This window comes from Dendronephthya gigantea, unplaced genomic scaffold (genome assembly GCF_004324835.1).
Source record: "Dendronephthya gigantea isolate DGI-Jeju-01 unplaced genomic scaffold, DenGig_1.0 000005F, whole genome shotgun sequence".
Taxonomy (NCBI): Eukaryota; Metazoa; Cnidaria; class Anthozoa; order Malacalcyonacea; family Nephtheidae; genus Dendronephthya; species Dendronephthya gigantea.
Window position 1 is genome coordinate 1301715 of NW_021163015.1, and position 23738 is coordinate 1325452.

General features: G+C 37.1%; 1 protein-coding gene across 4 annotated transcripts in view; it reads right to left on the bottom strand.

The window, feature by feature from the left end:
- The window catches only part of LOC114516141, a 29758-nt gene extending 7978 nt beyond the window's left edge, over positions 1–21780 (bottom strand). Inside the window, exons 1-33 of one of the 4 annotated variants that reach the window (XM_028535536.1) lie at positions 21690–21780; positions 21220–21313; positions 19428–20247; positions 18646–18817; positions 17849–18313; positions 17514–17583; positions 16859–16944; positions 13415–13502; positions 12877–12966; positions 12547–12720; positions 12091–12127; positions 11790–11914; positions 11579–11665; positions 11343–11411; positions 10893–11181; positions 10521–10788; positions 10235–10427; positions 9574–9690; positions 8520–9064; positions 7448–7874; positions 6586–6937; positions 6245–6477; positions 5618–6046; positions 5388–5463; positions 4692–5033; positions 4012–4306; positions 3433–3625; positions 3165–3281; positions 2316–2854; positions 1579–2011; positions 1128–1479; positions 567–799; positions 3–455 (exon numbers count right to left, since the gene is read on the bottom strand). In XM_028535536.1, the coding sequence (XP_028391337.1) occupies positions 3–455; positions 567–799; positions 1128–1479; positions 1579–2011; positions 2316–2854; positions 3165–3281; positions 3433–3625; positions 4012–4306; positions 4692–5033; positions 5388–5463; positions 5618–6046; positions 6245–6477; positions 6586–6937; positions 7448–7874; positions 8520–9064; positions 9574–9690; positions 10235–10427; positions 10521–10788; positions 10893–11181; positions 11343–11411; positions 11579–11665; positions 11790–11914; positions 12091–12127; positions 12547–12720; positions 12877–12966; positions 13415–13502; positions 16859–16944; positions 17514–17583; positions 17849–18313; positions 18646–18817; positions 19428–20190 (8112 nt within the window). In that variant the 5' untranslated portion in view covers positions 20191–20247; positions 21220–21313; positions 21690–21780. Of the gene's footprint in view, positions 1–2; positions 456–566; positions 800–1127; positions 1480–1578; positions 2012–2315; positions 2855–3164; positions 3282–3432; positions 3626–4011; positions 4307–4691; positions 5034–5387; positions 5464–5617; positions 6047–6244; positions 6478–6585; positions 6938–7447; positions 7875–8519; positions 9065–9573; positions 9691–10234; positions 10428–10520; positions 10789–10868; positions 11182–11342; positions 11412–11578; positions 11666–11789; positions 11915–12090; positions 12128–12546; positions 12721–12876; positions 12967–13414; positions 13503–16858; positions 16945–17513; positions 17584–17848; positions 18314–18645; positions 18818–19427; positions 20248–21219; positions 21314–21689 lie in introns of all 4 variants that reach the window. The other 3 variants (XM_028535535.1, XM_028535534.1, XM_028535533.1) reach the window with 3 other exon arrangements.
- Positions 21781–23738: the final 1958 nt, after the last annotated feature.

Genomic DNA, 23738 nt, shown 5'->3' on the forward strand with positions numbered 1-23738 from the left:
ACCTGATCACGATAAGGCGTGAGTACTCCGATGTTCTTTTTCCAGTTTTTTGGCCAGAGAAAGATAAGATCTTCAACTCTTGCTACTACTTCAGCAACTTCAGCGTCGTTGTAGTACGACAAACCTTCTTCATCTTGTTTATCCACACCTTGGGCAGTGTAGAACGAAAGAACTGGCACCTTTTTGTAGGTAGTTTGGTCACCTCTGGCAACCAATTCGCCTCCATAAAAGTTATCAGATGGAAACTGAAGAATCTTCTCGTGGCAGCGGTAGTTTTCAGTAAGTAAGACTACATACGGTGTTTCAACGTAAGAGGTTTCCTCATTGCCTTCTTCTGGTGGTTTATTTGAAGATATGTTACATTGCTTGTAATGTGTAAATAGTCGTTCAAGAAGAGATACTTTTGGACCAAACTCATCAGCCCACATCCATTTTGAATAAGCTGATGGACCCATCTATAAAAAGCATACGCAAGTAGTATTATGATCTAGAGCTGCTGGTCGTACGTTTATGATTTAAAATGCAGATTCGAATAATCTGTGAATACGTGAATAGTTTCGTATTACCTGCTGATGGTCCCCAGCCAACACAATTTTTGTGTTCTCATCAGCCATGACAAACGGGGTCAAGGACTCGGGTTCCAGGGTCTGCGCGGCCTCGTCAATTAAGATATGCGTGAAACACAATTTTTTATCCTGATAAAATTTCCACAGCAAACGAGCGGTCGCCAAAGTCGTAATGATGACGTTATTGTCACGAATGTCAATCAGTGTTGGCTCCCGTATCTCATTGGTTTCTTCTAGAAAAAAATCGACTGCATCAGACTATTAATACAAGAGTGACTCTCGAAATCCCATAAAAAATGAAATCTTAAGAATATTTCGTTATTCACCAGAATGCTTTGCCCTGGTATTAATTTGCAATGAACATTCTAGTGAAATTCTAGCAAAGTATTTGGAAAAAGTGTTCTTAATTTCAGTTAATTTAATTGAAGACATGACATATATGGTATCCCTAAACAACGGTATTCTTTACCGACAGTTTTCGCGGGATACTTTAGATATACAGCCCCCCAAAAAATAGAGCAATCGTTTCTCTATAGAGCAAATAAAAGGCGTCCAGATTACCTTCAATGTTGCAATACTTCCGCAGTTTTTCAGGAATAGTGTTGACATTTCGAAACCAATTAACCACATGAAGTGGTCGAATGTTTATTAATGGTTTTTTTTGTATCTGCGAATCCAAATGATTCAGGTGAATGTGCGCTGCGCTGTGAGAGTGGGTGCAAATGAGAACTTTATTTGTTTTAGATTTGTTGAGAATGGCCACACAAGCGAGGCTCAAGGTGAATGTTTTCCCAGTGCCAAACGGCCCGATCACGAGAATCGGCGGAGTGGGAGTGGGATCGAGAATCATCGAAATCGCTTCGTGTTGATTTGGGTTTGGTTTTCTGTCCATAAACCAATCATGGATCAATTTCTACGAGAATGAAAAAATATTTTAGGATTGATTACAAAATTTGCGCATATGACTGGCGTACCCCATTTCACAATGCGTCGATGAAGAGACAGTTCTTACCTTGCACTTATAGGATGCATTCTTTGCATTTGGAAGTAGGATGTCGGTCTTCTCTCTACACAAGTCAATTGCTTGATGCATTTCACACATTGGACGACGATTGTACTTTAATTTGAGATCGATCTGGACGATTTGATCATATGCAAAATCATAATCTTTGCATAACTCCTCATTCAGTTTTATGATAACCGATTGCGAAGTTTTTGATTTGATGTTACATTCGTACACTCTATTTCTGTGAGATTTTTCCAACTTAAGTCGCAAGATCACAGACATTACTGAGCGATTTATAAGATGGCCACCAACTTCGTCCATAACAAGATAATCTGGTAAATCGATCACACCAAACATTTCACCGGGTAACGCAAAAACTGTTCCTTCAGCGCAAGCGAAGTTGTTTACCACTTGCATAAAGCCATCTTGGATATCATATCTGAACAAACAAGATCAAAGCAACGATTATTATTTTATAACGATTATAATTAAATTCACTATCTGGAGGTGTTGATGATATTGCTAATGTCGATTTTGATAGTGATTTTGTTAATTGTGATGTCAACATTAACATTACCATCATCGTCATCATAATTTGTAACGTCATCGACAACCACATCAACAATAATTTCTACCTAGCTACAAATATATATAGCACGTTCCTTATTCCTACAATTGACAAAACATATTATATATTATAAATAGGTGTACATGAATGTGAACAAAAAAAAACATTTCCTTACCTGGCAACCTCTGTCCGAATGTGTCTTTCTTCAATCAACAAAATTTGGTGCCAAATATTGCAGTATTTTTCACGTGAGAATGCTGGACACTTTGCAGGATCAGGCAAGATATCTGGAATGCTGTACCGTTCACATAAACCCTCCAAATCCCATCGCATCAGTTCTTTACACGGAACCAATTCCATTTTGTCCACAGACCATTCAGCGATGTGACAATATCTTGTACGTGAAGATTCTGCTCTAGAAAAATCTTTGCTCACGACCGACACAAAGAGTGGACGAACGAGTACGGAGCCCTGACCGAAGTCAAACACTAACTTCTGTTCGAAATCACCAAAAACACCTGACGAAAACTGAATACTGAATTGCACGGCTGACTCATTCTTGGCAGAGTCTTCAATGAAATCCTCTTCCTGAAAGCGAACACATTGCACGGTTGAAGAATGCTTTGTCGTCTCATTACAACGGAGAAGTTTGAATTTGTCTAAGTGGGTCTCCAAAAGAAAGGCGACTTGACTCAGCAGTAGTTGAAAATTTCTCTAAAAATGTAAGATATTGTGAATAACCAGCAATATAACTTATGAATTTCGTAAAGTAGTACACGGGGAAGACAAAGTATGTCCTGGATAATGAAACGTCACCTATTCACCACATTAAATCCATACACAACCATACTCTGTTAAAATTAGAATAAGCAAAATTTATAAAAAGGTTTTTCGAACGGTGAAGCTATCGAAACAACACGTCCTAGCTAAGTTTGGGCGCTTTGAAATTCTTCCTGGCAAAGCGGAAACACGGAAGACGATACTTCTACGCCCCGGCGTAATGATGCGCTGAACTGTGTCCTACCTGGATTCGAACATCAAATATCCACGTATGCTCGACTTGCGAACGATCCGTTTTTTCCAATTTTATTTGCTTTGGTGAATTACACTTAACTGTTACACCAGGAAGATCTTTCTTGAGCTGTTAATGAAATTAGAGCAATTAGATAAATATGGATATCTTTCCATGAAATAATTTCAGATTAACTGGACGAGACTTCATGTCCAAACTTATAATGATTCACTGAAATATAGCGGTTATAAACTTATGGTTCATCGTAGCTTTCACTAACCACATGGTTTTGACCTTCACATTTGATTCTACGCCGGAGTTTTTCGCTAAAGCTTTCTGCTAGAAGATGTTCCTCTTTAAGCTGTGTAAGCTGATTATTTTGTTGTTCGTGTAGAGCTTTCCAATAATCACGTTCCTCTTCACTATGCGCAAACGTGCATTTCTTACCGAAGTAACAGTAACCTTGCACAAATCTAGGAAACAGATTAGGCAGATTTGGAAAAGCATATCCATGACCAACTATCCATAATCACTGTTTCAGAGGCGCAGCTAGGGCGCGGTCCAGAGAAGTTGTAAACAGTATCGCTGTATTAAGGTTAAAAACATTTAGTACGCTTCCGTTGAATAAAACGATAGACTTGATTTCTATTTTAAGCTTAACCACCGTTTAAGCTTAAAAGGGCTCGATACAACCGGCCCCAGAAACGACATCGTCTGTCTAGTAAGGACCGAAGACCCTGAAAAGTTATTTTGTTTGATATAGGAAAATAATTACCAAATATATAGTGAAGTGTAATGGTTTACCATTACGAATAACAACAGCAATAAAAGATCACAATTTTCACAGTAGATCTCTTACCTTCGACACACTTTATACCGGCCCATATTAATTCCATCAGGCGGAGGACGAAATTTCTTGACAGGTTTGCGAAGTTTCTCCGTAAGTCTTATCACATTGACTTTGTGCTGAGGATCGGAATAATGATACTCAAGCTCTAACATGGATGAGAATTTTATATCACAGAATCTACATCTTAGTTCTTCTTGCTTCATAACGGACGACACGGACACTGTGTTCGTAGCTGTTTGACTGTTTGGTGTACATGGTTTTGCTGAGGATGTGCTCGATTTTTTCTTCTTTCTTCTTCTTTTACCTGAGAAGGGAAATGCACCTATCAAATTCCATTTTCCTGGCGTTGCCAGGATTGTTTTTTCCAGAAAGTTTTGTTTCCCAGTCTTTAATTTTAACGGTCTTTTTGGATTTTTTGTCGTCTTTTGTAAAATTATGTTCTGAATCAATGATTGTTTCTTCCGGAAAATCCTTTCCGTCATTTCCTACAACACCCTCTTTTGCCTTTTTGTCGTCTAAGCAAACACAATTATTTTTTAACTAATATATAAAAAACCCATAAAACGTTTAAAAGCTAATCACTGATTTCTTTTGTACGCTATTGTTGCTACGGTATATAAACATAAATATATGAATATACACCCACCACAATTAAGCGGTCTAGCTACGGCCCTGAGCATTAACTTTACCTTTTAAATATGTGAATTCCTGAGCGCTCGGATCAAGTGGCTCTGAACGAATACAAAAGTCCAATACAGTCTTCAAAGTGCAGCCGTGCAGACCTTTGTTGTCTTCGCAGCGTCTGAGATAATCTTTCCACAAATCTCTGCACGCACCCACACTGCATAGCGACATCGGATCTCCGACGACGGCGAGCAAAGACTGGGCACGAGTCACGGCTGTGTTTAAAAAACGTGGATCGGAAAGAAATCCAAAATCAAGTTCGGAAGGATCAGAGTTTCGTCCTTCGATAGCCGAACATGTCCACATCGTTCTGACCGTGCTAATAAACAGCGCCTTGAATTCCTTACCTAAATTGAGTGTGAAGACAATGGATCACTAACACTTGTGCTTACAACTGAATGCATTTATTAGTTCGAGGCTTGCTAGAAATTTAATTCATCGCATTTGTGCCGACTGCCGATTGTCGTAACATCTTTTCCGGAGTTAGGCTATCAGTTAATATCTCATGGGTGGATCCAGCACTAGTGCACTAATTTGCATGACACAAGAAAACTGCTCAAAATAGCCATTTTGTTTTGTAATGCAAATTAGTGCACTAGTGCTGGATCCACCTCTGTAATATCTAATTAGTGTTAACAGTGTGTCATTCGTGGTACTAATTCTACTTATTTAAAGCTACTGCATCTTTTCACTCTCATTACCTTGGGCGTTTTCTACAGTTTCAACATCGACAAAAGCAAGACCATTCTTTCGTAAGCCTTCTCTAATTCGTTTTACCTAACAAAAAGTAAGTTCACAGCAATGTACCCATATTTATTTAGCCCTATTTGAAACGCATATCATATTTTAAACAGCTATACTAAAAATAACAAGTACTTTTTCAACTAGTAACAAAATAGACAATAGTGAACCCCATCAAATCGAGGTATACCTGATCACGATAAGGCGTGAGTACTCCGATGTTCTTTGCCCAGTCTTCTGGCCAGAGAAAGATAAGCTCCTCAACTCTTGCTACTACTTCAGCAACTTCAGCGTCGTTATAGTACGACAAACCTTCTTCATCTTGTTTATCCACACCTTGGGCAGTGTAGAACGAAAGAACTGGCATCATTTTGAAGGTAGTTTGGTCGCCCCTGGCAACCAATTCGCCTCCATAAAAGTTATCAGAAGGAAACTCGAGTATCTTCTCGTGGCAGCGGTAATTTTCACTAAGTAAGACTACATACGGTGTTTCAACGTAAGAGGTTTCCTCTTTTACCGATGAGCTTGAATTGTAATATGAGAATAGTCTTTCAAGAAGAGAAATCTTCGGATCAAACTCTTCAGGCCATGTCGATTTTGAATAAACCGGTGGACTCATCTATTAAACAGTATTCCATTAACAACATCATAGTATATTGATAGTTTGAAACACGAATTTGGCTGGTCAACTAAAAATTTTGCGAATTATGTCAATTGGAGTTAATAAGAGTTCCTGTTTGAATCAGAAAATTTATTTTCTATTCAGTGAAGGAAATTCAAATAAAAATATATGTAGTAGCTGTTTATCAATTATTACCTGTTTGTGGTCCCCCGCCAAAACAATCTTTGTGTTTTCATCAGCCATTACAAGCGGGATCAAACACTCGGGTTCCAGGGCCTGCGCGGCCTCGTCAACTAAGATATGCGTGAAACGCAATTTTCCATCTTGATAATATTCCCACAGAACACGCGCGGTGGCCAAAGTTGTTATAATGACATTATGGTCACGGATTACATTCCACGTTGGCTTCTGTATTACGTTAGTTTCTTCTGGAAAGAAAAAGGCTTTTGCTTGTCAAAGCGATTGGTCGATCCCAATCTTAAAGAAAAGCGTATGAATGTCACAGGATCTTAAAGAAAAGCGTTATTTTAGTTTACCTTCAATATTGCAATATCTCCGGAGTTTTTCAGGAACAGCCCGAACATTTCTAAACAGATTAAGCACTCGTAGTGGTCGAATACATAATGATGGGTTTTCTGTTATTTTTACATGCAAATGTTCCAGATGAATGTCAGCTGCTCTGTTTGAATGGGTGCAAATAAGAACTTTATCGCCTTCAGATTGGCTAAGAATTGACACACAAGCGAGGTTCAGGGTGAAGGTTTTCCCAGTGCCAAACGGTCCAATCAAAAGAATTGGCGGGGTAGGATTGGGATCGAGTATCATCGCAATCGCTTTGTGTTGATTTGTGTTTGGTTTTCTTTCCAGATGCCAGTCAGGGATTGATTTCTAAAGGAAGGAAAAAATATCGATAAAACGTTTAGTATGAGCTGTTGGTAGAAGAAATATTTCCCAGCTTTAGAGCACTGCTCCGAATATGTTTAATTTGCAGTTGAAAGCTTGACCGCGAAAGTTATATATTAAAATGAATTAAATGGTTTGGAGTCCACATGCAAGAAATTTATGATCGATTCTATAATTTTGTTTCTTTGTAAGTCAATCAAGATATTCAATATTGTTTGAACAGAAATTCTAGTATAATTTTTAATAGCATGTTACAATTCAATCGTAAAATATAATTTTATGTGAACTATTGACAACGAAATTGACAAGTCGGAGTTTTACAAGTTTTCTGAACGCATGTGTCTGAAACGAGAACAAAGGTTCCACGAAATTTCTGTTCGTTTTTTCATTCGGACTTACAAAGATAACTTTGACAAGTGTTTAGTCAATTATCCCAGGACGCGCGAGGCAGCATCTTGTGATGCAAACTGATGCAAATTCTTACTCGTGACTCACCTGTGACGACAAATTCTTCACATTTGGAAATAAAATGTCAATTTTCTGTTTACACATATCAATGGCCTCGTGCATTTCACACAGTGGAAGATGGTTGTATCTGAACTTAAGATCAACTTGGACAACTTGATCATTTTCAAATGTATGTTCTTTACATAAAATCTCATTCAATTTTATAACAACCAACTGAGAAGTCTTTGATATAATGTAACATTCATATACTTTCTTGTTGTGAGATTTTTCCATCTTTAGTCGCAAGATCACAGACATTACTGAGCGATTTATAATATGGCCGGCAACTTCGTCCATAACAAAATAATCAGATAAATAGATTTCTCCAAAAAATTCACCAGGTGCCACGAAAACTGTCGATTCAGCGCTTTTAAAGGTGCTTACTACTTTCATTTTGCCGTCCTGTATATCGTATCTAAATAGACAATATTATACCTCAAATTCAAATTGTCCCACCAAAAAAATTATTTGTACCATGTGAAGATGCGATTTTTGGCGGTATTGCATCCCAGTCCCCTATTTCCGAGCTAGGCACATGACATTGATTAAATTTATCACACTGTGATATTAGAATTATCTCACGCGACGTCTCGCGAGGCAAAAATTGTCGGAATAGTGTTGTTGTTTGTTTGAAATAAAAAAATAGCGATTCTGACGAGAAAATAAGCAGTATTCCCGACGAAAGACAAACAAAGAAGGTTGAAGAGATGTTAAAATCTGTTCGACGGCAATTTTTTGACGCTTTCCTCGAGTACTTTTACTGATTTATAGAAATACTTTTTCAAACCTTGGCACTGTATGTTTGGCTATTCTCAAGCTCACAATATTTTTTCGGTGTAATATATCATTTATAGACCCTCCACTTGGGGGATTCGGCAAAATATTTCATGATGATACTTCCCTCGGGCGAAACCCTCGGAAAAGATCATATCACCTCGGGAAATATTTCGCCGAATTCCACTCACTCCGGATCTATAAATGATAAATATAACATGCGTTGCACAGTACAACATCACTAATAACATATTTCGGAGGTTTGTGTGTAAACACATTTTCTTACCTGGCGACCTCCTTTTGAATGTGTTGTTCCTCAATAAACAAGATATTGTGCCAAATATCGAAGTATGTTTCACGAGAGAATTCTGAACACTCTGTAAGATCAGTCTGTTGATTGTTCATTGGAATGCTGTACCGTTCACATAAACCATCCAGATCCATTCCCGTCAGTTCTTTACACGGAACCAATTCCATTTTGTCCACAGACCATTCAGCGATGTGACAATATCTTGTACGTGAAGAAGTCTCTTCTTCAGAAATATATTTTCCCACAACTGACACAAAAAGTGGACAGACGAGTACATTGTCTTTTCCAAAATCAAATACTAACTTCTGTTTGAAATCACCAAAAACACGTGACGAGAATTGAACACAAAATTGTACCGCCGACTCATTTCTGGCGACGTTTTTAAAATCCCCCTCAACAAAATGAACACTGTACAAGTTTGGTGATTGCCTTTGCTTTCCCCCACGGTATAGGAGTTTGAATTTGTCCAAATGAGTCTCCATGAGAAAAGCTACTTGTCTTGGCAGTGGTTGATGCATTCTCTGTTAATGTAAATTGTAGGAAAGACATTTTTTTAAATCAGTTGCATGTGGTACCGTGAATTGAATATGAACACACTCTCTGGGGTTATTCTAAGCTGGAGTTGCTACCAGTTTTTGAAATTGTACGAAAATTTCTGGAGAAGGCCGAAATTAGTAATAATTGTATATCTACAGCTACCCTTATAATAATTTCCATATCCAGAAATTTCCTTACAATTTAAAAAAGTGGTAGCATCTCCAGCTTAGAATAACCTCTGCTCTAAATAAATTCACCTTTTTATAACTCAATTTTAAGTGGGTGAGTAGGGCGATCATGCGTGAACTGTGAAGTGAAATTTAGTTTAAGATGATGCACTGTTCTGCGTAGATTTAGATTAACGAGCCGAATAAATATTTATTAATTTATTAATTAATCATTCTAATTAACAGTGCGAGATAGCCTTTCTTCGGGCGAGGCTGAAATCGAAACCGTTCCCGTTCAGAGAACCTGAAAGAAAACTTATACTTGCCTGAATTTTTACATCAAATATCCAGGTATGCCTGACGTGCGTAAGATTAATTTTTTCCAATTTTATTTGCATTGGTGAAGAACAGTCCACTGTTACACCAAAAAGTTCTTTCGTGAGCTGTTAAGAAATTAAAACAATATTGACAAACGCATACGCTATGAGAAGTAGATACGTTCCAATATAACCAGCGTAGCATGGTATGACTAACTCTCCTGACGAAGCCCCTCAGGTCGAAACGTCGAGAAGTGTTTTGTCTATTTAGGCAGTTGCTATACCACATTTGATGCTAAGTTAATAAGAGAAGTACATAAATAATTGGGGACTTGTCAGTTGTTCTTATGTGACTTAAACTGCTGTTAAAAAATATGCTGCGCTTTATTTGTTGCCTGATTATTGGTGATGAAATGATGAAATATTGGAGGTTTGAATTTAAGTTAAAGGTAAAGCTAACATATAATCACTAATGGATTGGTAAATGCACTTATTTTGTCCGGAAAATCGTCAAACCGTAAACATATAATCAGCATTATGAACTATAAACTTCTCAAAGTAAAGCCCTTCAATGCTGTTGTGATTGCGAAAAAATCAGCACAGCTTTTTCAGACCAACATTTTTTCAGACCAATAGCAAAATCCAATAAATAAAACGACTTTTTACTAACCACACGATCCAGACCTTCATACTTGATTCTAAGGCGGACTTTCTCGCCGAAACTTTCGGTCAAGAGCTGTCGCTCCTTAAGATATGTGAGATGGTCAGCCTGATGTTTATACAAAGATTTCCAATGATCACACTCTGCTTTCCCATGTGCAAAAGTACATTTCTTACCAAAGTAACAGTAACCTTGCTCAAATCTAGGAAAGAGACGAAAGAGAAAGTTTTTCATCATTGCTGATAATTAACATGCGTTAAGTTATAATTTGATTCAGACGTCAATAAGTCTCTACCTGCGACATTCTTTATACCGGCCCATATAAACGGCATCAGGGGGAGGACGAAAATTACTGGTGTTAGTCTTTTCGTAAAATTTTTGCGTTAGTCTTATCACATTGACCTTGTGCTGGGGTTCTGAAGAATGATATTCCAGATCTAACAAAGACGGGAACATTATGCCACAGAATGTGCATCGTTTGTCTTCTTTTTCCATAACTGAGGAAATTATTTTGGTTACTTGATCGCTTGCTTTAACTGAAGTGGAGCTCGATTTAGTTTCATCTACAAAGTAAAAAGAGAATAAACTATATAGGATTCCGCGGTCGTATCTATAGTGATCTGCTGTTTCGAGCGTATATTACATAGTTTCTCTTCTGTACGTATACCCGGATACTCATTGACCCTTCTATAACGTTCTTCATCTGATTCCCCGCGATATAGGGAGAGATCTTCATTTGTTGAATAAGCATCTTCATTTGTTGAATAAGCATCACATTCAGAATAAGCGTCCCATTCAGAATACAAGGATGAACATTCTGAAGACGGAATGCCAGAATCCTTTGAAAACGACGAATATTCTGATTTTAAATCGTCCAGCCAGCCATAATCATCATCACTGTCACATATATCCATATCGTCAGAACTCGAATCATCGATGAGGACTGATGCTAACTTCTAACGAGTCAGAAAGAAGATAATCATTGAAGGACTTTCTCAGTACAGTGGTTATAACTCTTCATCCATTTGAAACAAATTCGGCAAGTGTTTGATTTGCAAGAACAAGAAAGAATAAAAGTAGATAATCATATTACATATCACATATACATAATCTTCACCTTATCACTTGTTTGACTGCCATTTGCTCCAGACGATTTCGTTAATCCACCAGCCCCTTTACTAACATTCTATAGGTGTGAAAGATAATTCTATACTAAAAATACGATAGTCTACAAAAAAGATTCTAAAAAATGTTTTAAAAATACGGTATTTAACATTAAAGGCCACAGAATGTTTGCCGGCCTTTTTGAGGCCGCCTTCTTGTACATACAAATAATCTAGAGATGAAAATTACCTGTCTTTTGCTGGCACTCTTCTCTCTTTCAGGCTTCTCCCAAATCAATATTTGTAATACTCTCATTCTTTCCATGAAGTACAAGTTCTAAAAATGTCACAAAACACGCTACAATTCCACAGTCTCGCTCAATTAAATATAGGTTGGAATCTTACGTAACAACAGCGCAGCATGGTAATATGGGAACACGTTGTAAGCTTAATATACTTACACCGGGATATTTTTCCATCAGGGATTTATAAAGATCATAAGCGTCCCGCAGCCGTTCGTACTGCTCGAAAATGTTAATTATTGGAAGTAATTCAGCATACTGAGTTTGGTCACCAAATCGGATTGCTACAAATGAGAAAAGCGTATTTATAGTATGGGTCGCATGAACAAGAGAAACTGTCATACAAAGTTTGATTGGTTCTGTAAAAGTAACGAGCCAATCAAACTCCGTGTAACTTAAGGTTTTCGCGGCGTTTGACGTCAATATATGCACGAGAAAGGTTTCAAAGGCAAGTTCTCACCTTTTTTACACGCTTTCTTTGCTTGGTCAAAATAATCCTAAAATGAAAAATAATAAAAACACCCCTTTAAGACGCGTCCTTCTTCAAAATAAATTCACTTGATCGATAATCGCTCTCGTGAATAAAGTAAAATCACCCCCTAAATATTACAGTAACTGTAGAAGTCAAGCTTTATATATGTAAACAAACGGATTGTTCACATGCATTTGAACTTCGTGTACTTTAAAATATGATGTGCTGTCTGAATATTTAACACTGTTAACTACAGTTTATGTTCAGAAAAAATCAAATCATGCGAAATCAGGCTCGGCGATCACCTCAAAGTCAAAAGGGCCCTCACATTGTTATCCGGCATGCAGCTGTACCACTTCGTAGAGCGGAAAAACGACAATACAAATTAGCCCATCATGCCGGTAAACGAATTAGAAACTGAGATCACTGAAAGACGATACTTACGAGTTCGATGAGGCACTGTGCTTCTCTTATGAAACATATAGCAGTCTCGGGAAACAAAAAACCTGCTTCGCGATAAAAATTTAATGCCATCTCAATATCCCCTGTTCTAAAAAATTCATCACCCATCCTCATTACGACATTGATGACTTTCGTGTCCAAGCCCAAAAGCAACCACTACAATAACAGAAACAGGATCCATACTATCAAAATTACTACCTAACCATAGTATACAGTCTATACTTTTCTCACACTATACACTTGGTATTCTAGATTGTACTTTGCGATTGTCGGCAAAATAACCTCAAAATATAAGCAAATAACTTCACGTACCTCTACTGTATTCAGCCTTTGCCTAACTTCATTTCGACATTTGTCAAATTCATACATGATAAGACCATCAACTCCTTTAACCACTTGTACCTTGGACAAAAAAGTCATGTTACGTACAAAGTACACTTAAGTACAAAGTAATATTTAACATGAAATTTATTTATAGTGATCAGTCATTTACAATCAAAAGCATGACTGCATGTAATCCGTGAATTCTTTAGTGCCATTGTAACTCAAGTTTTATCAAAGTTGATAAAGTTTTATTATCATTTTTTTTCTGCACGAAATCACAAACATTTATCCAAATATAATATTAAATTTTTTCTGAGGAAATAGGGTCATATGTATAAAGAGTGTTGGTATACATTTGTATTTAAAATTCGCACCGTTTCATTGCAAAAGAGCAGTTTCGACACCTTACTTATGACTGAAATGCATTATATCTAATACGACTATTTTCAGAAAGCTCGTTGAATCGCATGAAAGTGATCTACTGGGGAAGAATTGATTCGCTAAAAAAGACTATAATTATACATACCCCCCGGGGTTGATTTATGATGTCGTGGACATAGCATTCGATGAGTGATTGGTATGACATCACGCCAACATATGAAGGGGGGGCAACGCTGAAAGCATGAAAAGCAATTAAGTAATTAACTGAGAAATATTGTATGTTATGATTAAAAGAATAAAGAGTTTCTTCAGTTTCTAGAATTTCCAAAAAGTTTTATCGGCAAATACATTATTTTTGGCGTGAAAGCCTCGCTCTCAATGACGACAGGATTAAACTACCATTTTTTGGGCGTTAAAATCATTTCCCAAAAACCTTTACAGAGAAATATATCAGTATTCTTTTACAACAGTCACACTAACGACTTTTTAGGCCAGTTTGTAGTTTTACTGAGTCTCTTTGCTGGCGCAGACGGGTCGGATTCGAAGTCGGTACAATATGCGCTGCTGAGTGTGGGAGTTTGCGAATTACGAGTTACGAGATGCATAGGCTATATACACACTGCATTTCACTCTTACAAATTCTACGCTTTGTGAATTTTCAATAATGTCAGAACCAATACACAAAACCTTTTAGCTATAGTTCATTCACTCCTTACTCTAATGTTGACCCCCGAAAACTCGCTACATCTCTAAAACACTCTTGCACTGAAACAGTTCATGTTCAAACTTGTCCGCGTAGCCAAAAAGCCGGACAAAGAACCATTTTAACGACTGATATTAAATAATTATGTAATATCCGATATCGTTTACAAAATGACTCTGCTTCTTAGAAATGAAATTCGAGGAAAACCGACCGAGGTCATAAATGATTTATGTCTAACATATAATTTTATAGTGTTTTGCGTTTGAGACAAAACAGGATAAAATATGAAACTCTTTTATTTGACCAGGCAATTGTAAATCCTGATTTGTCTTTATTTTAAAACAAATATATATTTGCATGACGAAACAGTTGGGCGAACCATTTTGAGCGGGTATTCATTTCCTGGCTAAAGTAAAAGCTTGTTAATATTAAAATGATTATTAGGGAATCCATTTGTGCTGAACTTATGGAAACATACAATCTTTCGCAAACGTTGGTGACATACATTAAGTAGCAAGCGAAGTGGCTTGAAAATTTTGCAATTTCTAAGAGGAAGTCTCGCTCGGATCGTATTTAAAATCAGTATCAAAGCGAGATATGAACCGATTGAAGAGGAGTGTCCGTAAATTACCTGGATCAACAAGTGCAAGAATTTTCAAAAAAGGTGGTCTACCAAATGTGACGAAAACAACCCGAAACCGTCTCCTTAGAAAGGTTGCAGCTATTAAAAGTCCGGTTAAAACGCCTCGCCTGACCTCGAGACATAAAATATTACGTGTAGAATGGTCCAAGAAATATATGAAAACTGAAATGAAGTTTGTCCTATTCACTGACGAATCAAGAGCAACGTTAGACGGTCCTGACGGCTGGGCAAACGGATGGGTTTTTAACGGTGATGATTGCCTCATAAGGATGAGGCGGCAACAACGAGGTGGAAGCGTAATGATTTATTCGGGGTGGTATTATTGGAGATGAGCTCATCGGTCCATTTCATGTTCCTGAAGGACTAAAACTGATCTCAGTCCGGTTTTTAAAGAATGTGATTGAACCCATGGCTGCATGGTGGCCTTCCATTGTCACAACTAAAGACGATCCTCTTCATGCATGACAATGTTCCGTTCCACGCGGCAAAGGCCCCAACAGCGTTTTTGAAATCTATCGGATTCATGAATGCTAACCTGATGATTTGGCCTCCAAACTCCCCTGACTTAAATCCCATTGAGAACTTCTGGTCGATCATTAAGCGCCAGGTTTATGCCGATGGGAAGTAGTATTCCTTCAAAAATGACCTGTGGATGGCAATAAAAGAATCCGTAACTTCCATCCCTAAGTCTACCATTACGAAACTCACAGATTCAGTGAACGACCGACTTTTTTATGTTATCAGACTTCACGGGGCTCATGTCAATAAATAACTTCAATGAAAATGGAATCACTCCGTGTTCCATTTCTATCACTAGAGACCTTTAGCTTGACGTTTACGGCAAACGCCAAACCGCTAACAAAGTTTGTGTTTTAACTCCACTATCTTTAAGTGTGCGGCAATTTTGCTAAATTACAAACGTTCTACATAAAACTTGTGATGCATGCTCAGCAGTAATGTAAGAAAGCAAAAGACTATTTCTGATGTAGACAGAATTTCATCTTTATATCGAAGGGAAAAATTAAGATCAACAATGTAACCTTTATGGGCTTCATTCGGTAAGGCACCGACTTTCTGCACTATTATACGATCTTCTTTGTCGTATACTTTATGATGCAGTTCATCCCATATTTGATCCCAATCAGGATTTTCAATATCCTCACCTCTACAATCAACTTGAACAGCTTCATCAACTTGTATGGACATGATATCGCATTCACTATCAAAACTATACTTGAAAAGCTAGCCTAGAGGAGTATATTTAGAACAGCTATATAGCAACAGGGTTTTCACTGCCTTCATCTTCATGGTCTATATCCTTTTCGCGATAATGATAGTCTTGTTGTCTAGCATAGATTTCATAATCCTTAATCGATGAGCGAATATTAGGAAGAAACTGAATATTTCCTAATAAATTATGCTTGTTCACGAAGGAACTCATCGGTTGGACAACCAACATGAAAACACGTGAGGGCGTAATGATTACCATTCTCAAAACAAAACATGGTTAATGTTTCTGACGGTTTATTCGTACCTAGTTCTTCGTCTTCACCATCATCCCATAGATCATCCCTCACTCGTAATAGATTTGGGACTCTGAACCTATTCACAGCCACGATGCTACCACCAGGCATTTGTTTTGAAAAAATTCTTTGATAAGAGTATTTTTTGGGATCGCAGTTAAACTGCTTTACAATTTCCTTCAACACCTCAGACTGCATTTTCCCCCTTTCGACATGTACAGTTAACTGATAATCATGGGGACGTGGAATGCTTTTACCGTATGCTCCACGCAAGGACGAAAAGCTATTAGAGTCAAACACTACATTAAGCAAAGTGTTTAAATAATGTGAAACACTGAACAAAACATATAGGTCCGTGAACGCTAGCGTGAATCAACCACGCATGTATGTACAGGGTGTAAATATAAGGATCGACCCGAAAGCAATTTGGAGCACTCCCTTTCTCATGAAGCATTCTCTTGACCTCAACCATTGAATTTATTTTTGGCAGAATGCCTAAATTTTTATACTTCATGTAAAATGGTAAATAATTTGCTTTTTACCGGAAGTAGTCTAAATTTATGCATTCTGATTGGGTTGCTGAAAATGTAAACAAACTTGCTGAATTGTCTAAATCGAAATTCCCCTCGTTTATCGGCAAGGGATATATATACAACCATTTGTGAATATTCAAAATAATGTTTTTAAACAATTTTATGAAAAATAACTTTTTATTCATACCTTCTAATTACTTCATGTACTTCTCTTTTCGTGTTATATTCTGAATTAACGATGCATTTCGGAAAATCATCCTCTTCCAAATTCTTCTTTGCATATATTATGAATGAAAGGAAATTTCGTACTCTTAGCGTTTTCTGGGGATCTAGTCCTCCTACCGCAGGGGAGATTTTTTCGCGAGAAATTAAATCTGAATGTGGCTACCCTTGGCTACCCTTCGCGTTTTACAAGATTATCTAATTTCCTACATGTATTCTCCCAACATCGTGCATTATTACATCATAAACCCAACACGACTTGCTTTTCAATTCTTGCAAGTCTGTTTTTTTTCCTTTAAAATAAGACAAACAGTAAATAACGTAGCTACGTATTTACCCAGTTTTTAATAAAGCCAAGACAGCGTTCGGTCGTATTATAATTTTGTAATGCGTCAGACTCGACAACGGCGACAAAAACAATCAACGCCTTATTCATTTAAATTACTATAAAATTCGCTTCAGTTTATCGTGATAATAATTTAGTTTACATTTTAGAATAAAGAAAATAGGATTCCAGACAATGCTGCGACTGGCTCCGCCCGTTGTTGATTTGTAAAAAATTAAATTTATATATTCTCTAAGGGCTGCGAAATTTAATTGTTAATTAAATAAGAACAAACCGTTTTTGGTGAAAACAGCCCTCTAGCTGATCCTTGTCTCTCTTGCTTTTCGTTTAAATCTTGTTTGATTCTAATAATTTGAATGAAACATTAGATTGTACTATCATTATTTGTCTTTAACGTCATCGATAGATATAATTAGGATAATATAATTCAACATAGGTGAGCCACGCAATGACTTATTGTAAAATTCAACCTAATTTTCGTTAAGATGAACTTCTATACCCAAAAAAGGGAGCAATAATTAATATTTACACAGTTATCCCACTCCAAGAGACGAATTTCTGGAATTCGGTGATGTGATTGGTTTGCGAAAAAGTTGTATTTTGTATTACCTTTCTTTCCTTTGATATTCCTGCAAAGGTTCAGCTGATTCCGACTTAAGAATAATTTCATCACTGCGACATCTGGCATCATCGTGAGCCTTCACTAATGTTCGAACTACAGCTATGTGATAATTAGTGCATGCTACCCTGAACGGTGAACGTCCGAAAGAATCTTTTCTATTAATATCTTTCGCAGCTCCATGTTCGAGAAGGTATTGAACAATTGTGTCACTGCCCCCGCGACAAGCTGAGTGCAGAACTGTTTCTAGGCAACTGTTGTCGTCGCTTGCTACCTCGGCACCATGTTCAACCAAATGTTTGACTATGTCTAAAGAAGACCCAAATTGTGCAGCGAGATGAAGCAAAGACAACTCTTCAGTAACTTTCTCGTTCACATCTACATAGGCTGGAACAAGTCGTCTTACTTCCTCTGTATCTCCTTTTTTGATTGCGTTCCACATTTTCGCGGTATTCCTATAATACAATCAGTATGTAGTGTAAAATGAACATTGTTAGAGCTTATTTATCATTAGCGCATGAGAACTGTCAAAGACGTTTTGCGGTTTATTGAAAACAGAAAACCTGGAAGCATACGATTTGTTCATATGGTATATTGTTGTATGGGATTATATTATTAATTGGAAAATTGTTAAAAAAATGTCCTACGGGGGTTGCAATTTGACCTGCGTTTGACAATCCCTATACTCCAATGAAAAAGATGTAAAGGCCTAAAACAATGAATCTATTTTGTAACATTTCGCCAATAATATGCATAAGTAAGAAGCACCATTCTTATATAAACATACTTTATTTTTTCAGATTCTTGGTCATCTCTATCATCACCCCCAAAACATCTCTTGATAGCGTGTTGGAACTGCGGAGAGTGAATTAAAGTTTTGGCAACGTTTTCAAGATCAACGCGAAATACCAATTGACTTCCTTCACAGCTTACATCCATTGTCGCTTCCGGTCTGTTTGCTGGTGGAAAAAATAGTGGGAAGTGATGCTCATTTTGTTAACCAAATTTAGACATGGGTGTTGGTTATGTAAATGCAGTGGATAGAATAGAATGGGAAAGGTCAAAGAAACAAAAATTCAGATTTCACATCAATGTTAAAGATACAACAGTTTAGAAAAACGCACCACCACCTTTAGGTAAAACATGATTAAATAAGAGCTCGATTAAAAATGATGATAAAACCGCATATTTCCACCATTACTGATTCTATGAAAAACTATCGAAATTCAACGCTAGATATGTGGCCTTAGTCACTGGCTTTGCATAATTGATTTTTATTTGCATGTTTAAAAAAGGGCGGTTTCGAGATGTTCGTGATTAATTGCTTTTTCTCTGGTTTAGCTTAGAGCAGATAGAGGTGGAAATATGCGATTTTCACGAAGATTTTTCAACGAACTAGAATGCATCAGCTGTCAGCATGTTTTTCTCCATTTGGTACAAAAAACATGAATAGCGTCATCAAACATCAACAGCGAAAAGCCAGATCTATCTTAATATTACAAAATTGCGCCTACAAATCAAGTGATTTATGCACAATAGCGCGCTTTAATTAATTTAAGTCATAATTACCTATTATCTCGTCTATTTTCAGCTTCATAATTTCTATGAATTGCTTGTTCTGTTGGCAGTCATCAGTCAACGTTGTTTTTTTCTTGTCAACGTTTTTCTTGAGAAAATTGTAATTCTCTAGTTCAGCATCCCTAATTTTTCTTTTCAACTCATCAACTTTCTCCGTTGGAAATTCTTTCTCATCAAGATTACCAATATAGTCAATTTGACATGTGGGAAATTGGACTGCAGCAAAAGCATCCTTAGCAAGTTGAACATAATTATCAAACGTAGCTTTTTCTATTGTGGGATGGGGGAGGTGACATAGAGCGTTTCTAAGCAGTCGAATTTGATCGGTTGCTAAAGCTCTTGTTTCATCGTTGTTACCAGTTAGACTGATCAGCGAGGAATGGAAAGGATTAGGTATTTTTCCCTGTATAAATTGATCGTTCAATGTTTTGATGGTCGGCGGTTTTCCGATGGTCGGCGAAATCGTCGAGGTGGCAAAGGTCTTGGCGTAAATGGTTGCATTAAACAGTGCAGTACAATCCCAATCCTCAAACGACTTACTGGTTGGTATTTTAGTTCTACCTCCTTCGCGTTTTAAAAAAAGGTTTCGTACTTCGGGTGTGTCGTCCCAAGCTTTGGGACCTGCCGGTGACGCGATCTTTGAATCCCACAATGTCACAAATATCGAACGTAACATCCTTGGAAATTCATCGTAAACGATGGATGCAAATTTAAAGAAATTCAATTCTTCTGTTGATAAACGTTTTGCTGCCATTCAGATGCTACTTCATTACCAGCATATACCAAATAAAGGACACAAATTCTTTGAGTCCTTCAGCAATGAGAAAAATCATGCGATATTTTAAACCAATTAGATAAGCAGGTAGAGGTTGTTTCTTGCATGGCCAAAACAGCTATGAAGGATCAATTTTATGAATCCGGCACACTATTATATATTTTGGACACGAAAAGATTATGTTATAAATTTCTTTCATTTGATAATCTTTTTGGCATGGTCAGTAGCGTACGAGGCACAATAATTGATTAATTGTGTATGTGCAGGTGGGGGGCACATACTCATTATTGCCGCTGCGATGAAGCGTCTCGAACATTCTGTTTAAAACAAACTTTCACTGTATACAATCGTACCTAAATGCTAAAGCAATAGACCTTTTCCCACCCTTTCTCAAATCTTATTATGGAATCTTTGTGAGAATCGAATACCGAACCTGAAATCCGTATAGCAAGGAAACATGATGTCACTAAACCGCAGTTTTGACTAAGACTGAACACCGAATATATACTTTACATATACTTATGCTTTGCATACTTCACATATATATACATTTATACATATTTTGCTAACACAGAATATATACTTTTACGTTTTAACATATACTTTGTAATCTAGTTCGATCAGTGTTGTTGGAGTGTACGTTCATCATTTGTCAATATATCTAGCTAAATCTCATTAAGAAGGAGAATTAGGCAAAGTTAGCATGATAGTCGTCGGTTTGTATGAAAATGGAGAAAAACAGAAATCCTCCGACAGTTAATACGAAAGAAATTCATTTATGGGAATTCCCTACTTTGCTTCGTAGTTTCTTATTAGTTGTAGTTTCTTATGTAGTCTCTTAAGTTGTCCATCAGACAGGAAGACATGAATGATCTGTTCCTTATTAAATCAGACAAACGTGGCAAGTTGCTTATGACTGTGATTATTAGAACATTATATCGCACAACCTTTTCTTTGATTCTTTGAATTAAGCATATATAAAAATATAATTCATGGATGTATACTTACGGCTTGAACACGTCTAAGGACATCTGCTGGTGGCTAGTTCACTTCAATTTATTATTGGAACAGCAAATTCGAGATTGACGGCATAGTTAAAACTCTGAAAACATAATAAATTTAAAAAATTATGCTAAACAAGGCTGCATGACGCTGCATATGAATTCCATGGATTAAACCAAGCATCAGTCTTGTATATATGCACCGACTAAAATAGCGACAGTTAATAGCTACGAAAGAAATCCATTTATGGGAATTCCCTACTTTGCTTCGTAGTTTCTTATTAGTTGTAGTTTCTTATGTAGTCTCTTAAGTTGTCCATCAGACAGGAAGACATGAATGATTCGTTCCTTATTAAATCAGACAAACGTGGCAAGTTGCTTATGACTGTGCTTATTAGAACATTATATCGCACAACCTTTTCTTTGATTCTTTGAATTAAGCATATATAAAAATATAATTCGTGGATGTATACTTACGGCTTGAACGCGTCTAAGGGCATCTGCTGGTGGCTAGTTCACTTCAATTTATTATTGAAACAGCAAATGCGAGGTTGATGGCATATATAGTTAAAACTCTGAAAACATTATAAATTAAAATGAAATTTTGATAAACAGTTAACTAACGTTTAAGACTGCATCATAGAGGCTGGACGCTGCATATGAAATCCATGCATTAAACCAAGCATGAAGCATCAGTCTTGTATCTAGGCACCGACGAAAATAGCCACACAACAAAGCTCATTATACTTAGCCACTGATCTATGTAGAGGCCTGTAGTGCACCTGTAGTGTGACTAAAAAACATTGTTACTGCTCCATCATACGACCTGCAATCACGTTACTGTCATTGTTCATGCATGAGAATAATATTTCTCGTGTGCTATAGTAATGGGTGAATGGCGCTGAATTACAACTGAGCACTGTTTTACTTCTTTAGCTGCACGCATTAAAATAAATTATGACAAATAACAATGTCGCCTCTAATGTATGCGATCTCAAAAACAGAATTTATTTAGGTTATGAAGATTTTTGGATTTTGAAGATTTTCTCTCAGAGTTTTTGTCCCGCTATTTAAATTTGAGTTATAATAATTTATGTCCTTAGAAATTTATTGTTTTCACAGTCAATGACTCAGTGAACAGCTATAGTGAGGCAAATCGTCAAGCTTGCTATGCTACTGGCTATATGAAGCGTGGGGAAAACGACCGCTCTTGATGGAAGGAGGGAATCAAAACCTACTTATGAAAAACATGTAACAGAATTATGAAGAATCACACCATTGATGTACACTATGTTTACCTAAATTGAAGCCTTGGTCATACTGTTTAGATAGATTCATTTAAAAAAAAACAAGTGCGAGCGTAGTGACTAGCGTTCACTTTTCTTAGAACAGAACATGGTTAAAATTCCCGGTGCTTCACTTGCTTTTTTGTCCTTCCGCGTCTCGTGAAGGAATGTTTCGCAGAAATCCCTCTTCGTTCTCTTTAGCATCCTCTTTTCGTTTATTGCTCTCTATACAACAAAGACAAAAAAATATTTTAACATATACAATACCAATGCAAATAACACCTTCAACGTAAAAAGTTGCGCCTTCAAGAAAAACCACAAAATTTTGCTCAATAATACAATAGATTTAAAATGTTTTCGTAATATTTAACATAGTTGGGTATCGTCAATTGTCAGAAATATTTTGTTGCAATGTTCTGTAGCGTGGCTACTGGCTAGAAGTAAAGTCCCGCAAATTTTGCCTTCGCAAAAACGTTGAGGAGGTGTCGTTCCAGTTATTAGAGCTCACTGAGCCAGCCTGACGATTTGTCCCGCCATGCTAATATTTTGTGTTGATTAACTGTGGGAACAATGAATAATATGAACAGTTATAATAACTCGAAATTACATAGCGGGACAAAATCGTCAGGCTGGCTACGCCACTAGTGGGCAATGTTGTTGTAGATTGAGGTCTCAATAGATAGCAGGAGAAATGGCAACACTGACAAGAGGGTCTACTACTACTTACTCCTTCTATTGTTGACAAAAAAAAATGGTAAAGTTACTATTAATTCTCCAGAAAACATGCTTATAGCAAGTTATTAACTCGCAGCAACTACACAACATATAGCTATAATCAGGGTCGTGGCAAGACCACTTAATTGGGTGGGTGTATATTCAGATATTCATGTTTATATATCGTAGGAACAATTAATTATTACAATCTACCTTGCAGAGATGCGTCTGTTAGAATGTTTTATTTTGTTCATAAACGCACGATATAAATTCATGAGCGCTTGGATCAAGAGGCTGGGCACGAAAACAGAAGTCCATCACAGACACACAGTCTTTCCACTTTCCGCATCGTGAGACGTTGCAAAGGCAAAGGTGAGGGGGAGAGTTGTTAATTTTAGTTTAAAGGTACCTTCGTGTTTATCATCGGCAATGTTAAAAGGGAGGCAGGGGCCCTGAGAGGAGACTGCGAATATGAGTTCTCGTAACATATTGATTTATTATAAAAAGTACATTAGAGTCGATAGGA